The sequence below is a fragment of the Hyposmocoma kahamanoa genome, unplaced genomic scaffold (genome assembly GCF_003589595.1).
Source record: "Hyposmocoma kahamanoa isolate Upper Pololo Valley unplaced genomic scaffold, ASM358959v1 114, whole genome shotgun sequence".
Classification (NCBI taxonomy): domain Eukaryota; kingdom Metazoa; phylum Arthropoda; class Insecta; order Lepidoptera; family Cosmopterigidae; genus Hyposmocoma; species Hyposmocoma kahamanoa.
In genome coordinates this window covers 9,256,574-9,275,061 of record NW_020653383.1, presented here as the reverse complement: position 1 = coordinate 9,275,061, position 18,488 = coordinate 9,256,574, and the positions used below count along the sequence as shown (strand labels likewise).

The following is an 18,488-nucleotide window of genomic DNA, read 5'->3' as shown; positions in this document are numbered from 1 at the left end:
TGAAAATTTTAGTTTGACTATCCAATCTTTAAAGTATTGTTGATAAATTATTGGCATAAATGTTATTGCAATTTTAAATGGAATTTTAATCATTTTAATAATTTTATTGACCGAAAATCGAAAAAAAAACATTAAAATAGTGCCAAATTTGACTTTGTTGCAATCAATGAAAATGTACGAATACAACATACGTTCCAATATATTATCAAATTACTAACTCAACTCATTAATTTCAATAATAATGACTAAACATGATATGTAATTTTGTTTATATATGTCAATATAACATGTCCTTTGGTGTCCATAGTCTAAGGAAAAAAAACCAGTAGTTTTGTCAACAGAACTGTACAACAAAACTAGTGGGAATAAACGAAGTGTCCGTTGTCGATTCGCCATTGACGCGTCCAGCAACGTCGTCGACAAGAGTCGACGGCGGCGGCGCACATCACTAATATTTCGAACAACAAAATTAGACACTAATTCTAAGATTCCCCTTTTATTCTCCTTCCAATTTTTTTCATACTTTATTCTACAATAGTTTAAAATATATAGTGTAATCCTTGGAATAATAACGCATAGAAACCTAGTCCGCACACGCTAAGTGAGGCAAATTGAAGCGCTCCCAAAGAGCCTATACGAGCGGGCGGGCCGTCAGTGCTCAAGGTCAACTTGCACCTTGAACAGCTCAAGAGTTTTAGCTAAAAATGACGAAATGTGCGGTAAATGAGTGTAAAAATACGTCAGACAAACATAAAATAGATACTAACATCACATTCCACAAGGAAGTAAGGCGTTTCAACTTGTATTTTTATATAAATATTCACTAAAACCGAAAATTAACCTACTACTAAAACTAGCCTACATGAATTTGAATTTTGCCTCACTTGTGACAGTTCGTTTGATATGAAACTATCATTCTGTGCGTTATTATTCTAAGGTGTAATCGTTATACTATTTACAATACGTGCAAAATAATTATTTTTCTACACTGCGATTCAGGTTTGTGTAAGAATAAATACAGGTTAGTATCTAGCTTGCATTTCACAAATGAAAGGATTAAGTTCTCCACAACTAATGTATAGAGTATATAAACTGTTATACTGAGAACTACTTTCTTTACTTAGTACTCCACACTTCAAAGGTGGTGATGGTAGTTTTGCCGATGCATACCGCGATGTTGTCGGTGACCATCTATTGTAAGACTTTTCTGGCGTCTGCGACAGTGGTGGCGGCGGTGGCTTTTTATTGTAAGAGTCTTCTAAGTTTTTACCTGAAAGATTTCATACACAATTTTAATATAATAGATAAAAATAAAATTATTATCATTGTGCATAAAGAACGATTGAAGGCTATATATAATAGCTGGGGTATTGTATTTTTTTACCGTCTGTGCTACATGCAATGATTTTTTTTGTATGAATGAATATCATGGTTCACAACACAACAACTATGGATTAACTATGGATTTATCAAATGGCGGGTTTTTGATTTTTTTTTATCAACAGATGGCCGCTTAACATTCTTCCATAGATAATATTCTTCCATAGGTAATACAACTTGAAACTAAAATGTTATAAAAAGCAAATACGCATACAGCCATGTATCTGAAAAAAAGTGCAAAATTTTTATACAGAAAAAAATTAAAATCAAGTGTTTTTCCACCTTAGTACTTTCATAGATTTCTCATAGGTGGTGCTATGGCTAAAAAGTCGTTAAAAAGCAGATACAAAGAGCCGACAACAAGCATATAGAAAAATTCGTGAGGTCAGGTAGTATTTATATGGCCTGGGGTTCCGTGGCTTAGTCTGACACAGTTTGCTAGGAGACGTCGGTTGGAATTTGGCCGGATCGAAGAAATTTTTTCTAATTGTTCGATCTTTGTGTTAATAATTATAATTAAAATCAATTAAAAGAAATTCTTAATAATAATATTTAAGTAGAATGTGACTGAGTTAAATTAAATTTCTATTTAGATAGCATTTCAAGCGAATGTTTTAATTTTAGTACTTTTAATAGTACCCTCCCTGTTAGTATGTCGTGCCACAAATTAAAAAAACCTCCTTCCCGGTCATGGCTGTAATGGGAAGAGAAAAGTCCAAGGGTATTATTTGGGGCATTAAAGACAAGTTAGCCACCATGCAATCATACTATATTTACGAGCAAGTGTGATGAAAATGTTACTTATCGACCTATATAGAATATTTGAGTGACCACGAGTTTTTGGATTTTAATTTTCATAAGCATTTAATATTTTTTTTAACAGATACAGGACCATTGCAGAAGGTTCTAATACTATAATATTGTATTTGGCCATAGTTACCTTTTAAAGTGTAATACTTGTCAGAGATTTTCCGGAAGCCCGAATGGAACTTTTGGTCATTTTCTGGGGAATGAGGTAACATTCCAATGATTGCATTGGCCTCCTTGTCGCTTTCTACAACTACTAGAAGACCTCCTTCTATGTAACACGTTTGCATTGCATCCTTCCAAGATTTTCTTCTTGTGTTGACTTTGTAACATTTTTTGGTATCTTCATTATATATATAGCCTGCAATCAGAATAATATAAAACTTAGATATACATTAGATATACGTACGTACGTGACGATGAAGACATCAGAAATGCGGAAATTTTGCCACGTCGATGTTTCTGTGCCCTTATAAATGATAGTTCTAAATGATGATTAGATGTAAACGATGGTTACGCCGAAATGGTATTTTCATTTAACCTCGCGAAATGTAAACGCTTTCATATTTGAATTGTTTGATTGGATCAATTATTACATCCTTGTTCCCTTTCCCTCACATACCTTACTCGCATGCAAGAGCAAGACGACGTCACCCAAATGGTGACACCTAGAGGATGAAAAAGAAAACACTCGCTCCGCCTCAGTTGCTCTTTCGCCGACGAATGCAATGGCAGCGGGCGCAACCGCCTTCGTTAATTTATTGTGAAATATCAAACAATATTGAAGAATATTGGAGCAATATTGAACGTACGCTTTGATGAACATGTAACATCAAGAATCGCTCCCTGGGTGAGGCGAGGAGCCAAGATAACTAACTCTACTCACCTCAATTAACCATATTTATTTATTTATATACAGTCCACAAATCAAAGGAAGCCATAAGCCATCGTTTGCAGTCCCCGCATAGTTGGCCGGCTTGGGCTACTAACTAACTCGCGCCACCATTATTATTTAAAATATGTAGTCTCGTAGCGTCAAAACCTTTGAAAACTTGGACCTCATTTTGTGATACCTTTATAACGCTGACCAATTATAGGTACAAGGCAACAGTTAAAACTTTCGGTGAAACATCTATACGGAATACGTGCGCGCACGTAAAACGTCTCATATTGACCGTGGCTGCTCGCCGTTTACAAAATATTCGTGTTTAAATCATTTTTAACCGACTGGAAAAAAAACGGAGGCGGTTATACGTCTGGTTGTATGTATGTTTTCCGATTTCTCCATCAGTTGTAGACTCGTGGTGGTCCGATTGTCACCAAGTCAGAGTTTGATTAGGGGATCCCATATGAATCGATAAAAATCCCCAAATTTTATAGGCATTTCAGTGTTCTCACCGATTACTTAGTCAATTGTGGACCGATTTTAAAAACTTTTTTGTTCTTAATGTATTTTGAATCAGAACGTTGTCAAGAAAAGAAAAAATAACTTATAACACGAATGCTTAGCGTTTAAAATAAAAACCTATCAATTGTCGGAGTACCGCATTATAAATCAATTTAATTAGTCACAATACAATACCTTTGTCGATAGTAGGGCAGGGTGAATCGTCAATTTTCTTACAGACGAAAAATCTGCGACTAGTCTCGACTTCGCAGACACTTGCTTTTAATACACCCGTATTCCGATCCATTACTACGCAGTCCAAATGTGATAGAGCGTCTTTTACAATCGATGTCACGATATGACCTTAAATTGAAAGGTAACTGTAAGTAATTGGTTTTTGTAGCTAACAATTTTAATTTTATGTTTAATGCCACTGAAAACATGTCAAGTGCCCAGCCCGCATTGGACCAGCCTTAACGATCTTCGTAGAGGAGACCCATGTCTAGCTGTGGGATTTAATACTTGAAACACTTCTGCGGGGGTGGGCACAATGACTCACGAACGAATTAATCGAATCGTTTATATAATATATAAAATGTCTTAAGATTGGATACCACCTCAGCACGAATTTTTCCCCTAATAATGCGGTTTATTTTGCTTAGGTTGAGCGGTAGGGACATTGGCTTTATTTCAGAATTAATTTTTTTACAAACGTAATTATAGCCATTGGAAAAATGTATATGGTCTACCTAATAACAATAATAACGCACTCACACAACACAGCCCCGCACTAGGAAACCCTGTGTCGCGGTTGACATGGACACACATAGACAACCACAAATTACACCCAAACTCACGAGAGAAATAAATGTAGGCCATACAAATATTTTTCCCGGCCCGGGAATCGAACCTGAGATTTGTACGTGGCAGTTCAGCATGGTAACCGTTCGGCCACCGAGGCAGTTAAAAAGTAGTATACTATACGTGTTATATTTAGTTCAGTTAATGTAAAAAAAAATCTTTGGTATATATGTAAAGTACTTATTGAAAATTTCGAGGCAAGTTTGTGTTTTTTGCACACTGTATACTAATCAGTGTATATCATCAATTTTACTATTTTTTTTTTTCCTTAGCAATTCACTCAACTCTGTCACTGATATGCGAAATCAACCAAACCCATTTGAGATTGTACCGACTCCTAAAAAGTCAGTCAAATTCAGATCATACCATCAACGGTAAAGTGTTGTCCGTTAACACCTTCGTCTCGTATGCCGACTAAGATGTCAGTGATATTAGGCGCATTAGGCATATCTTCTATTAAATTATTTATTATTTTCCATTCGTCGTTGTCCTTTGGATAAAATAATTGAGACCCATCGTTATCGCAAGCCATAAAGGCCGTTTCAAAGGAATTTTCCTCTTCAGAAACTATGACCTTGTAAAATGCATCACGTTCTTTGTTGTAAGTATAATCCTTCCGAAAGAAGTTAACGGAAAGTGCGGCACTCAGTCCTGAAAAAAGACGTAATTGTAGTATAGAATAAGTAAAATATCTTAGTGACATGTGTTAATCCGTATTTTTCCATCCTCTCAGGTAGTACCACACAATATACACTGTGACACTGTATAGTAAATTGGAATATGCTTCCTAAATCTGGAGGCCGAGATACGAAGTCTATATCGACAGAATTGAACGAATGCATTGAATTAAATTTTTATGCTATAAAATGAGCAAGTCTTATAATTCATGCGACTAACCACTATAAGGATCTGAATCTATTACCACTAAATATTCGCCGAAAAATCTTTGATATAGCGTATATTCTAAACATTATAAATGATATTGTCGACTGCTTTGACTTACTGGGTGATATTTCGTTTAATGTATCTACGCGTTCTATGAGACACTATCATCGTATTGCAGTTATCTTAGCGAGGAATAACTATAGACAAAATAGTTTTCTATGTAGAGCTAGAAAGAGCTTGGATAGTGTGCTGATCAATCATGACCTGGATGTTGATATATCTGATTGTAATGTTGATGCGCTAAAGCGTAAGCTCATGGACATTCTATTTAATTTTATTAAATTATTTGTGATTAGCGCAGGTATTGGGTTGTTATATTTATGTAAGTGCATGTTGTTAAGAAATACTGTTTATTGTTCGTTTGTTTAATGCTCGTGTACGATTTGTCTGAAGCTATAGGTGGAAACCTGTAATTGGCTTTATGTTTATTTTCCTGTTTTTAATAAATGTAAGAAGCTGTCGGTTTTCTATGAATAAATAAATAAATAAATCGGCTCATCCGAAGAACAAAGTGCGATGTGATTATACAGCGAAAAGAGGTTAAAAATATAATCTCGTTATTCAAAAGGCCTATATAAATGTGTTTTCAGATTTTATATGTATTTATTATTTGTTTCAGAAATATAAAATCGAACTACACTCGATCTTGAATGTGGATATCCACAGCCAAGAACAACGAACGAAATGTACAATGTCCCGAGAATAAGCATCATCTTGCACATAGGTCTTTGTTCTACGGATGAGTCATCATACAAAATGCGTTTCATAGATTTCTCACATGTGGCAAAAATAGCTGTGGAAAACCAAAATCTCTCAAAAAATCTGTAACAAACGCATAGATAAATTCTCTGATTTGATATGTAGCTCAGTTGGTAGAGCGGTTGCTCTAGATTAGCAAAAATCAACGCAGGTTCGAGTCCTGTCACATCAAAGGAGATTTTCTTTGTATTCTACATTGTATACATATTATCTGTTATAAGAAACTAGTGGAGAAATTCACAAAAAAAATTATTAATATGATGGTACAATCAGAATTCCATGCATTTTTCTGATGCAGTTGCTAGCGAAAATCCAATTTTAGTAATTAATCGACACTAATGAGACTCACCGTATCTTTAGCGCCGACATTAGACGGCGCTAAAGAGAAGATGACTGTTTTCTTCATGAAATTCCCTATTCGAATATCATAGTCTATTCTGAGGCGTTGAATTTATTTTGTAAACATTTTTTGCTCCACCATTAAACTTGTCAACTTAATTGCACTTCATTACAACTCATTCGTACTCAACTAACACCATAACCATTAAGTTCTCACATTCAAGCGTCTGTCACATACATTATATACTTTGAAACCGATCACAAGCTTCACAACGCAAATGTTTATATTACTATTAATATTACAATTTATAAAGCGACATCTCTTGTCAAACTCCGCTATCTGTAAGGTCAGGTACTTTAACTTTAGTTGAGTGAGGAAAAACTTTCATAGCTTTCTTACAGGTGGCGCTACGGTAAAAATAGCCGTGTAAAACCAAAAACAAAGTCCTGTAACAAACGCATGGAAAGATTTGTAAGGTCCGCTGACTCGATTTGTATTCAGCTGGTAGAGCGATTACATTGCCATAGATTGGCAAAAACAGATGAAGTTTCGAGTCTTCGTTCGTTTCGAGTTTCGAGTCGAGAGTATACATAGGGCGCACTATAAGTTTCCGGAACTGGCCACTTACGTAAACAATATTTAAAAAAGTAATTACAACATTTGAAAATGAAACTCTTTGGCTGTAGAATACAGTTTGTTTCATCTGACTGTCACTTGTTTTTATATTGTGGCGTCATTTTAGAAATTGGTTCTCTCGTGACAATTCTCGTACTCAATCTCTCGTATTCAATTCTCGAACTCGTGAAAATTTTCGTAGTATGATTTTCTACGACTTTAAGTGTAATTTAACAGCTCAGCAGAGCTTCCCTCGGCTTCAAATTGCTTTTGGCGATGAAGCACTGTGCAAGACGACTATTTATAGCTGGTTTGCAGAATAAAACGCAGTCGTGTGAATCTTAGTGACGAATTTCGTAATGGTCGCCCGTCCACTACTATGAACAACAAAAACATCGATGCTGTGCACCATATGATCAAAACAGACAGGCATGTGACATACCATGAGATTCGGGCATCTTTAGACATAGACATGAGTCAAATACAATCAATACTACACAAACATTTGTGTGTGAAAAAGCGTTGCTCTCGGTGGATCCCACACAATTTGACAAAAGCTCAAAGAAAAAACGGATCGCGTCTCTTGGTGCAATGTCATGCTTACCAGATTCAACGAAGGGGCGTCAAATTTGGTGTGAGACATAGTAACAAGTGACGAAACATGAATTTATAGTTACGATCCCAAAACAAAGCTGTAATCGAGCGTATGGGTCTTTCGAGATGAGCCGAAACCAACCAAAGTGGCGCGCGTGCGAAGTGCCTCTAAGCGGATGATTGCTTCTTTTTTAATAAAACTGGACACGTGGCTACTGTTGCTTTGGAGAATCGTTGTACCGTGAATAGTGATTGGTACACGACCATTTGATTGTCGGAAGTTATTGACAAACTCCGTAAAAATAACCGTAAACGCCGTATCATCTTGCAACACGATAATGCCGGTTCTCACACGGCAAGACTGACAAATTAAATTTTTGGAGGTGAACAACGTTGACCTTATGAACCATCCCGCGTACAGTCCCGACCTGGCACCTTGTGGCTGGTATTTGTTTCCAAAAATTAAGATCCAGTTACGCGGTCAACAATTTTCATCACCTGAAGAGGCTGTCGAAGAGTTTGAAAAATATGTTTTAAGGATTGTCACGGAGGAGTGGCATAAATGTTTTCAAAATTGGTTCATTCGTATGAAAAAGTGCATTAACGCTAACGGAGAATATTCTGCGAAACAATAAATTCATTTCTGACCATTTATACTATTTTGTTCTTATTGATTCCGGAAACTTATAGTGCGCCTCACGTATAACAATTTGTTTTTTTTTTTATTTCCGCCCAGATTTATAGTGAGTTTTCCGTAGTAAACGTTTTTCGACTTTGTGAGTAGCCTCTAATTACCTTACCTTGACTATAACTATAAGGGCGCATTTATTCGATACGAATTTCATCGCGGTCATCCCTCGCGGCCGCCGCGCAGTCGAAGAGCGGCGTCCGCGTTACGGCCACGCAGCGACCGCGTGCGTCTGTCATGGCAAAACACGCTCTATTTGTTTAGCTTTTACGTTTTAACTTAAATGAACGTCTCTGGCACGCGGGCGAGACTGACTTGAATTTGGTCGACGAGGCTACCGCGCGGCCCCCGAGCGGAGTCCGCGGCGGCCACGCGGTTGTATTATTCTGAGGAATTTAAATATTGTTGCCTAGTAAATAGAATTCAGATTCGCCATTAATGTACATGTAGTCGTGGTAATTGGGCGGTCACCTCGCGACGGCCGCGTGAAAACTTTCGCCTCGTGTAACTGGGCACTAAGTGTTCCCTTAAAAGTATGTCGAGAGCACGTCAAGCTTGACACTTAAGATTTAAATCCAACTCTTTTTTTTTTCTTTTTTAATTTATTGTACCTGTATGCCGCTTTCAATAAGAACGGTCCAAAATTCAAAGTGTCAAGTACATATACGAGTATAATAAAAACTATTAGAGGTTAAGGAATTAAGTTACTGCTCGAGACATTTTGAAATTAAAATAAAGTTCTAGAAAAAGATATAAATTAAAATTATTTCTAATGAAATCTTAATACTTCTAAATTAAAGAGATTTAGCGTTAATCGTGTTTTCGTTTTGTTTAATTCTGTATTTGCTATTAAACTAAACATGGATATTCGACAAGAACATGGACATAGCTAAAATTCGTGTTATTTTTAAATACGAATTCGGACGTGATACTAGGGGAGTCACTCCGTCGCCTCATAACGCCGTCGACGCGACCGTTCGAGCGCCGACATTCGTAGGAAGCAGATTCGTCATTGGATGTGTGTCGAGCCTACAGATATATATTTAAACGTCTACTTCGCGTACCTAATGTAAGCTATAAACGCCTAGTTGCCGCTGCTATGTTTTAAAACACGCTAGGCCGTACTATAACTACGATAACGACCAGCTAGTTGTGCAATGCGCAACGTGAAGTGAGCGTGCCTACAACACCGATACCTATCTGAAAAATAGGGAAGGTACAGTACTTGCACCCGGGGCGGCTCACCGGAGGCACTAGCCTCTCGAAGAACCGGATGAAGCCAAGTGACAGAGGTCTGTGACAACCCTGTACACTGGCTGATCTGGGGTCAGAACCTGAACTAAGGTTAAGATTATAAGGTTCCTGTGCGCGCATATGTTATAGTACCCTTCTCGTATACCTTTAGGGTCGGTATGGAGGGTCACTATAATCAAAACTAATATAGAAAGATACGGGGCTGTACATTGGTTTACTGATTCCGCAGTGAAATTTTATCCTGGCAAAGAAACCTCGTGAACAACCAAAGTTTAAGGTGAATAATGGATAGTTATGAGTTGGACTCGATCCATTGCAAACTATGGTGGAATCTGCTGCATGGTTTTATATAGCTATGCCCACAACACTGATTAATAATTCCACATTGTTAAATTATACCAAAATGTAATACTTGACCAAGATTTTCCGAAAACACGAATGGAATTTTTGTCTGTTTCTGAAAATTCTGATAATATTCTATTGGTTACATTGGCCTCTATGTCGTTTCTAGAAATACTAGAAGACCTCCTACCATCTAACAAGTTTGCATTGAATCCTTCCATGAATTTCTTCTTTCATATTGGTAATAAGAAACTAGAAAACTGAGTCGTCTTCATAAAACTCAAATTCATTTAAGAGGCAATGTATACGCTTCTATAATAAGATTCAAAATATGCCATTTACGAGGTTAAAACTATTATGAAGCAAAAACTTTATACTATAGGTTATTTATTATACAACTTCTGTTTGTAGTGACCCGTTCAGCTCTTTCATGTATTCTCGGTCTCAGATGTTTAAATTAAATATTGTAATGTTGTATATTTAAGTTAAAGCAAATGTTATTTACAAAGAGCAACCCCTAGAGTTTCTTTATTTATTTATTTACACTTACATAATAAGCTAACAGCTATACAGCCAACACGCTTACATGCTACACAATGTCAAAATTCACAAAATTATTACAGTCAATCAAAAATTATTATAGATGAATTATTATTATGTCAATTATACAATAATGTTTCTTAATCTTATTCTATGAACTTACTCATCTCTCTACATATATACTGCACGCGATCAGCAAATAAGTCAACATGACTACACCGAGCGAGTATGTCCCCAATCAGGAGTATTGCACGAACGGTAGGTGCGTTGGCACCATAAAGTGTGCGCGTGACCGGCTTGCGCAAGAGCTGAGGTTGGCGGCGCGGGGCCACCACCCCCTCCCCAACCCCCACCCAAGGCATACGCACGGGCACCAGTAGATCCACTCTACAAATCACATCATCATCTATCTTATGGTGGAATGCAGAAATGAAATATGCCAGGAGGAGCATCTTTCGCCTCCTAGACAGCAAGTTAAGTTCCACCATACCTGTAACAAATAGCGAGGGATACAGGTATGGGTAATACCCGTATTGCTGTCGATAGAGCCACCGTGCAAATTTACGTTGAACGCGTTCAACCATGGTGGAGTATTTGTCCTCGTGGGGGTCCCAGATTATAGCAGCGTATTCAAGTGTACTGCGTACGTAAGCATTATATAGTACCTTGGCCACAACTACATCATTAAATTCATATGAAGTCCGTATAATAAAGCCTAAGGTTTTATTCGCCTTTTTACAGGTTTCTATCACATGTTTGTGAAAGTCTAATTTACTATCTATTATTAATCCTAAGTCACAAATGTCATAAAATCTATCTATGCAGGCGTCAAATAATTTATAAATTTGCAAACTTGGGTAACGTTTACGGGTGTAAGTAATAACTTTACATTTAGAGTTATTAAAGGGCATACGATTAGCTACACTCCATTCACCCACCGCATCAATATCCGCTTGCAAGGCTGCTGTATCCACACTATCCCTCACACCCAGGAACAGCTTAAGATCATCAGCAAATAAAAGACATCGAGCATTACGAATGGTATCGGGCAAGTCATTAATCATTATTAAAAATAGAGTTGGGCCTAACGTACTTCCTTGACTTACGCCAGACCTTGTGTAGTATTCTGTAGACGTAAACCCTTGCACTTTAACGAACTGTCGTCTATTCGCGAGATAGCTGGCAAAAAACCGTAGGAGCTTAGGTGTACAGCCCAATAACGCCAATTTCCCCAACAGCACGTCATTGTCCACCAGGTCGAATGCCTTTTTAAAATCGAAGTATGCTGCGTCAACCTGGCGACCTGCATCCATCTCTGCCGATACGTAGTCCACCAACGCAACCAAATTTGTAGTAGTAGAACGAGCTCTGCGAAAGCCATGTTGACTATTGTGCAGCAGACCATCCACTTGCCCACAAATGTGCCTATTAACGATAGACTCAAAGATTTTTGCAAACACTGATAGTACCGCGATAGGTCTGTACTGCGTTACGTCACCCCTTGCATCTCCTTTCGGTACTGGCGTTACACACGATAGCTTCCAGCACTGCGGGTACATCGAAGAGTCAAGACAAAGGCCATAGATGTAGATCAGTGGAGCCCGAAAAGCTGACACACAATCTTTTGCTAGAAACATTGGCACTCCATCCGGACCCCCCGCAGTTTGAGGTTTTAGACGCTTTACAGCAGTTATAACATCAGTCTCACTCACATCTAACACAGCAATAACCCTAGCACCTACTTGTGAATGAGCAGCGCGAGCAGCTTCTTCAGGGTCCAAGTGCGGCTGGTTCAATTGGAAAACTGAGCCGAAATATCGGGCAAAAGCGTCGGCAGCAGCCTGCCCAGCCACTTCACCTTCGTCATAGGAAAAGACATCAACACCTCGCCTATCCTTTCGCTTGTCTTTGACATATCTCCAGAATTTAGCTGGTTCATCAAAAATACTTTTTTGCAAATTATTTATATTTTGCCGGTACGCATCACTTATCAATTTTTTAACGTGCCATCTATAGTATTTATACATTTCCCTATCTTTTCCCTTCTTAAGATGAAAGTGTTTATGTTTTAGATTACGTATAATTTCTGGAGTGTACCATTTTGGGTATACATATCGCGTATCACGTTGTACACGCTTTTTGATTGGTACAAATCGATTAAAACATTCGTATATTTTTTGGTAGAAAAAGTCAACAGCCCTATCAGGATGACAAATTTCAAACAGTTCAGTCCAGTCTATCTCAGCTAAAGCGGCATACAAGGATTGAAAGTCCGCTTTACGCCAGTTCCATTCATGAGACCCATCCTGTTGTTTAGGTGCGTCTAGGTGAGGAGACAGCGGGGGCCCAACGTCACGCTGCAAGCTTACGGTCAATTCAAGTGAGGGATGGTGTTTATCTATAGGTACTAGGGGCTCACTAGTAGCTGTGACACTAACCTGTTTGGGGGCAATATCACTCAGTATTAAGTCTAAATATCGGCCATTAATATTAAGCACTTCGTTATGATTTTTTAATTTACAAAATTCACAGAAACAATTAAATTGTGCTGCTATGGTTTTTGAGAATGAATTTAAATTAAAGTCTCCTAAAACTAAAACTTCAAAGTCCGGGTATGAACAGATTGCATTTTCGATACACGTTAAAGTATTCAAATAATATTCATCACTACTATCAGGGGAAATATACACAACACAACATAACAATTTAGTGTTGTTGCACTTGATAGTGGCAAATAATAGTTCCTTGTCTGGTGTTAGACCATTAATATCTGTGATCATGCGTACAGAGTAACAATCGCGCACTGCCAGCAACACTCCACCCCAACCAGCTTCGCACTTTCGATCATCGCGAATCACTACATATCCAGGTGGAAAAAGTTCTCCATTGGTCACCGAACTAGTTAGAAAGGTCTCTGTCAAAGCGATTATGTCGTATTTCGATTGCATCACATTATTTTTAAAGACAATGGTCTTAGTACGCAGACCGCGTACGTTCTGGTAGTAACAATGGTAAGTCTTGAGTTTGTCACTTCTTTCCCTGAAAGTTGCGAAAATATTGTCGCCACGGCTTGACACAAATGTCTACAGCCCAATTCTCCGGACTCAAGATAAGATCAGTTAGCTCTGGTGGTACTGCAAGCTTAAACGAAGCGTAATTTCCTCGCGCTTTTAGCGCTTCAACCGTACAAGCGTCACTTCCACATATTTCTTTGAGATGGGCATTTACCTGTTCGACAGTAGTACCCACCTTAACGTAATAGAGATGTAGATATGTTCTCTTTTCAGCAGCACTTAGTAGCGTAGCCCCAGGAGCAGCAGAACCTCGCAGCACACCGGGCAATGACACTCGGGCTGATAACGACGGCTTTCGGCGTCTTACCTCTGTCCATTCGCCTATGCCATCGTTGCTCACCGGATCCGCGGATTTGACTGCCGAAGCATAATCAGATTTAGCAGTGGGCGTAGATGTGGATGTGGGTGTTGACACGTTTTGCCGCTGTTGCTTTCGATTTTCCCTTCGGGCAGGTAGTGTTTGCCGGTCAATATCATTTATTTTGGGCTTAGCCGCCACAGTGGTGTTTTTAGAAGGTTTATCCTTTTTAGTCACCTTACTTGCTGTGGCATACCCATTTATTGTCCTCTGTAATTCATCTACTCTATTCGATAGACAATTCACTCTCTCTAACAAATCGATTTTGAGAGAGTTAAAGTGCTCAAAAAATAGTTTGCTAATTTTTAGTGTTAGGCGTTCTTCAAACTCAACTTGTGCTTCTCTCAATGCTTTTACAATGGATAGTTGAGGTGTTTGTAGCGGACAATTCATGCCATCGTTATCACTAGATTGTCCATAACGTCTCCCAGTACGTACAGTGACATTATCGGGGCTAGAATTTGAAAAATCATGGCAATCCCTAGTGGTACTATCCTGCATAAAGTACTGGCGAACAGGGGTATTTGAGTTATCGCCTTTTGGAATTTTACTTCGGCATTCAACACAAACCCAAGACAGTTTGATTTCAGGTGAAAGTGCATCATACGCATCCTCTGTATAATTCGCACATAAAAGTTCATAAGTCAGTTTGCATTTGACGCATGACATAAAAGGATCCCCAGTGTTTATTGCACTTTGGCATCCTGCACAGCTTAAAGTTGTTTTTCGCGTAGTCATCCTTACGTTGGGTTGGTTTACAACTCGTTATTTTGTAGCTAGGCTCTCACGCACAAACAATATTCTTGTCCAGGAAGACCAGATAACAATTCGATTCGGACCACTGTTTCTGTTGGTCAATAATACGATTCGGACCGCTTCTGTCACTGGGCGTATAGTAATTTGGCCTCTGCGTGAAACGGATCAGAAATCACACGAACGCAGCTGTAGTCAAATATGTATGCTGGCAACACTGGTTACTTGTCAGACAAGTTTACGCCCATAAATGTCAAACATCCAATCAGCTGATTTCTAATTTACAGGTTATCATTGATTTGTGGTGTTGATGTGATGTTAAATTCAAATTTTATAGATCAACTGTTATTTTCGTCGTACCTTTAGTTGATTGTGATGTGAATCCGGTGTCTCCAAACCACGAAAACGCTTGTGCTTTTCAACCAACTCGTTCGCACTATGTATATGTTGTTCTCGTAAGTAAAACACTGTGTTTTCCAAAATAAATCTTTATAAAATTAGCAAGGGGTTGTTACCAGTATACGGACTACGTTCCGTTTTCAATTTGTCAATTCTTGCTCATTCTTCTCAGGGGAATCTGCCTTACGAATGAGCAGTAGAGTTTAATTTGTGCATTGTGACGATTTCAAGTGTAATAATGCTTACCTATGAAATAAAGATTATTTGACTTTGACATGGTCGTCGAGTACCATTATTGTCCCAACTACAACGGCTAACGCTCGTTGGAACTTGCACGATGACCCAGAGATGACGGAATAAGATCGCATCCTTAATTGTAATTAATAATTTATTTCATAATAAGTGAAAATTCTGACAGATGTTAAATCTGGGTCCATTTTTTTCATCCTCTAAGGTTCACTCTAAGATCATGATAGTTGACAGATCACAACATCTTACAACAAAAAATCTGGTTGTAAGAATTCAGTCCATTCTTAGAAATACCTTGGATGCATCGTAAAAGACCAATGTGATCAAAGCATAGAGATCAAATATCGGATAGAACAAGCATGTAACGCATTCCTAAAATTGATTTACCTACCCAGCCACCAAACCTTGGAGATCTCACGTTGCTACGTGTTTTCGGTTCTTCTGTATGGCGTAGAGTCCTGGACCTTAACTCAAAATATAAGCAACCCCTTAGAAGACTTTGAAATGTGGGCCTACAGAAGAATTTTAAAAATATCGTGGTCGAATAGAGTGTCCAATGAAAGAGTATTTCTTATGGTTAATTAGAAATTATAGGTCTTGAGTACTGTCAAAAAACGCAAAATACAGTACTTTGGTCATACAATGCGTAATATAATAATACGACCTACTCTGGCTTATTATGCAAGGGAAGATACAGGGAAAGCGACCACCTGGAAAAAGGCGTACTTCGAGGCTTAAGAATCTTCGGACATAGTTCAACCTGAGCACAAGATCCTTGTTCCGTGTAGCTGTGTCTAAAATACAGATAGCCCTAATGATAGCCGACCTCCGGTAGGAGATCTCAAGAAGAAGTAGAAGAAGAAGAAGGTTCACTAACATCTTCTATATTTCTATATAATTGTATATGGAGATAAATATCAATGAAACACTTACCAGTTATAATTATAAAAACCTTTAAAATCATTTCTTTTGATTATTTTATTGGACACTTTGAATTGGATACTGAACACAAAATGAATGATAGTTCCACAGGAGACTTATATTTATACTATACCTCTTATCAGTTAGCGTATCCCTTTATACGCTAACTGATAAGAGGTATAGTATAAAAGGGTACTGTTCATATATCTATAGGTGTAACTTTACGGAGGTGTCTTCAGGCCTCAAAGTGAATAGTTATTTTGAGTATTCGTCATGTAGAGAAATTTTAAAGAACTAAGTTGTTCTGCCGATGCGAACTTCATTCAAATTATTGGATTATGTGAAAATCTTCTTAGATAACGTCTGGCATTTTGTAGTTTGATATAAATTAAAATAATATATGAGCGATAAAACTTTTTATTTTATAAAATTGTAATACAATAACTTTGACAACGTTAGTTAAAACAGTTCCGAAGTTTACCGCTAGATGGCATTGGCATAGAAAACGCAATTTCTGAATATCGGTATTAAGATTTTCCCTAAGTTAATCATCTCTTCTCTTACAGGTGTTTGTAACAATAGTTCGAATGTTTATCACTAGATGGCATTGGCACAGACAACGCAATTTCTCAATCGCGGTGTTAAGATTTTCCTTAATGTAATAACCTGTCATTAGTATCCCATCTTTCAGGACAGGTTAAGAGAACACCTCTAAGTGAATGCCGTTTTGTGAGATTCGCACCCACCGGGACTTGTCGCGGACTCTGCGCCGCTTACATCCAATGAGACGAATCCCTTTACCCTTTTGTAAGCTGCTGTACAATAAACCAAGTCTTCTTCACCGAATTCCGTCGTTTGATTCCTGGACGTAGTAAGGGGGCACCGAGCCGAGGGAGCCGAGCAAATCTCTATCACCCTCTACACTCCCTCCTACTCCAGAATTTAATATTTTTCCTAGAGTCATGTATTTTCAACATCTATTGAAGATAGGAAATGAAGCTATTTGCGATTTAAATCGCATATATTTCGGTTTCAAACAAGCCGACTTTTCATTTCCTATGTGTAACAATCGCGAAAACCTAAGAACTCGATATCTATTGAAAATGTTTAATTTATGTTAATGCTCATCCTAAATATTATTTGGGGGCCTTTTCATAGAAAATTGAAAGAAATTTAGCCCATGCAAACACGAAGGCGGTTTGATAAGGCCATAACTTTGAGAAGAAAAAAAAACATTTTTTTTAATTATGTTTCATTTTTCTACGTTTAACTCTATACACACCTTGACCAGCGATATCCCAACTTATTCAACCCATAAAAAAACCATTTTTTTTGTCAAAGTGAAAATTAAGTTAATTTGCTTCAGCCATCATTCCCTCATTTGATGCAAATCGGTAATAAATCACAGTAGAAGAGTCAAATAGGACCAAATGTGTAAATACGGGAGGTGTGGCAATAGCTTGTATCCTTATTCGACAAGTTTTGATGTTCTGTTTGCAGATGAAAAACGGAATACCTACTCGAAATTCCGTCTTCAAAAAATATATCGACCTCAACTAGCTTCCTGTTTTTTTTTCGCGCTAATTTTAAAAAAGGAACGTCAGTTGCTTAGGAAGGAGTTTTAAATTAAGAAATAAAAGAAAATATCGAAAAAAGTTTATTTTATTTGACGTTAGTCACGTATTTATTTATCAAGCCGCCCTTGCATAATATTGTATAGCAAAATAGGAAAAAGTGACGAATCACGACCCTATACATTAGTTTCTCGTTCATATCTAGTGAATGTCATCGAGTTAGATTAATTAAGAGACACAAGGCAACTTATAAATATATAATATAATTACAAAGGCGAGCCTTTTTTTTTTTTTGACCCCCCGGTTTTCCCTCTCGCCGGTTGGGTCGGCGCCGTGGGATCAGTGAAAGTTCAACGCGAGCCTACAGTTAGGAGGTGAGGTGCGGGGAATTAATATGATTATAATAAGAACAGGTGGAAAAAATTGACACAAATTCGACGTTGGAACGCACTTGATTGCACCTGGGGAGTTGAATGTCAAAATTTAGGTTCTCTGTAGTACTCAAAGAGAAATATCTCCACAGACTTAAAAATACCTGTGACCAGAAAACTGCCCTGATAGCTTACCACGGCTACGTGTGTTCGACTCTGCGGTATGGAATTGTAGTCTGGGGTAACTCTGTAAACATGGATCGAGTTTTCATACTAC

The 18,488-nt window shown here is 37.9% G+C and overlaps 2 protein-coding genes across 2 annotated transcripts; both read right to left on the bottom strand.

The window, feature by feature from the left end:
* Positions 1–835: 835 nt before the first annotated feature.
* Positions 836–12,539, bottom strand: LOC113239467. The gene is made up of 5 exons (XM_026476496.1): positions 10,676–12,539; positions 4,802–5,086; positions 3,770–3,937; positions 2,321–2,548; positions 836–1,270 (listed from the first exon to the last, which is right to left on the bottom strand). The coding sequence occupies exons 1-5, from the start codon at positions 12,537–12,539 to the stop codon at positions 1,023–1,025; spliced, it is 2,793 nt and encodes a 930-aa protein (XP_026332281.1). The 3' UTR covers positions 836–1,022.
* A 444-nt stretch (positions 12,540–12,983) lies between these two features.
* On the bottom strand, positions 12,984–15,094 carry LOC113239683. The gene is made up of 2 exons (XM_026476766.1): positions 13,780–15,094; positions 12,984–13,731 (listed from the first exon to the last, which is right to left on the bottom strand). Exons 1-2 carry the CDS (start codon positions 14,680–14,682, stop codon positions 13,540–13,542), a joined length of 1,095 nt encoding a protein of 364 aa, XP_026332551.1. The 5' UTR covers positions 14,683–15,094; the 3' UTR covers positions 12,984–13,539.
* Between the last annotated feature and the right edge of the window lie 3,394 nt (positions 15,095–18,488).

What these genes read in the sequence shown, in the direction of transcription:
- LOC113239467 (XM_026476496.1), bottom strand. Translation starts at nt 12,539, where the DNA reads ATGTATAAATACTATAGATGGCACGTTAAAAAATTGATAAGTGATGCG. An exon ending in ACAACACTTTACCGTTGATG is followed by an intron (nt 3,938 to 4,801) that starts GTATGATCTGAA and finishes TTTCAATTTAAG; the next exon opens with GTCATATCGTGACATCGATT. An exon ending in CTGCCCTACTATCGACAAAG is followed by an intron (nt 2,549 to 3,769) that starts GTATTGTATTGT and finishes TTCTGATTGCAG; the next exon opens with GCTATATATATAATGAAGAT.
- LOC113239683 (XM_026476766.1), bottom strand. Translation starts at nt 14,682, where the DNA reads ATGACTACGCGAAAAACAACTTTAAGCTGTGCAGGATGCCAAAGTGCA. An exon ending in CTGAAAAGAGAACATATCTA is followed by an intron (nt 13,732 to 13,779) that starts CATCTCTATTAC and finishes CAGGTAAATGCC; the next exon opens with CATCTCAAAGAAATATGTGG.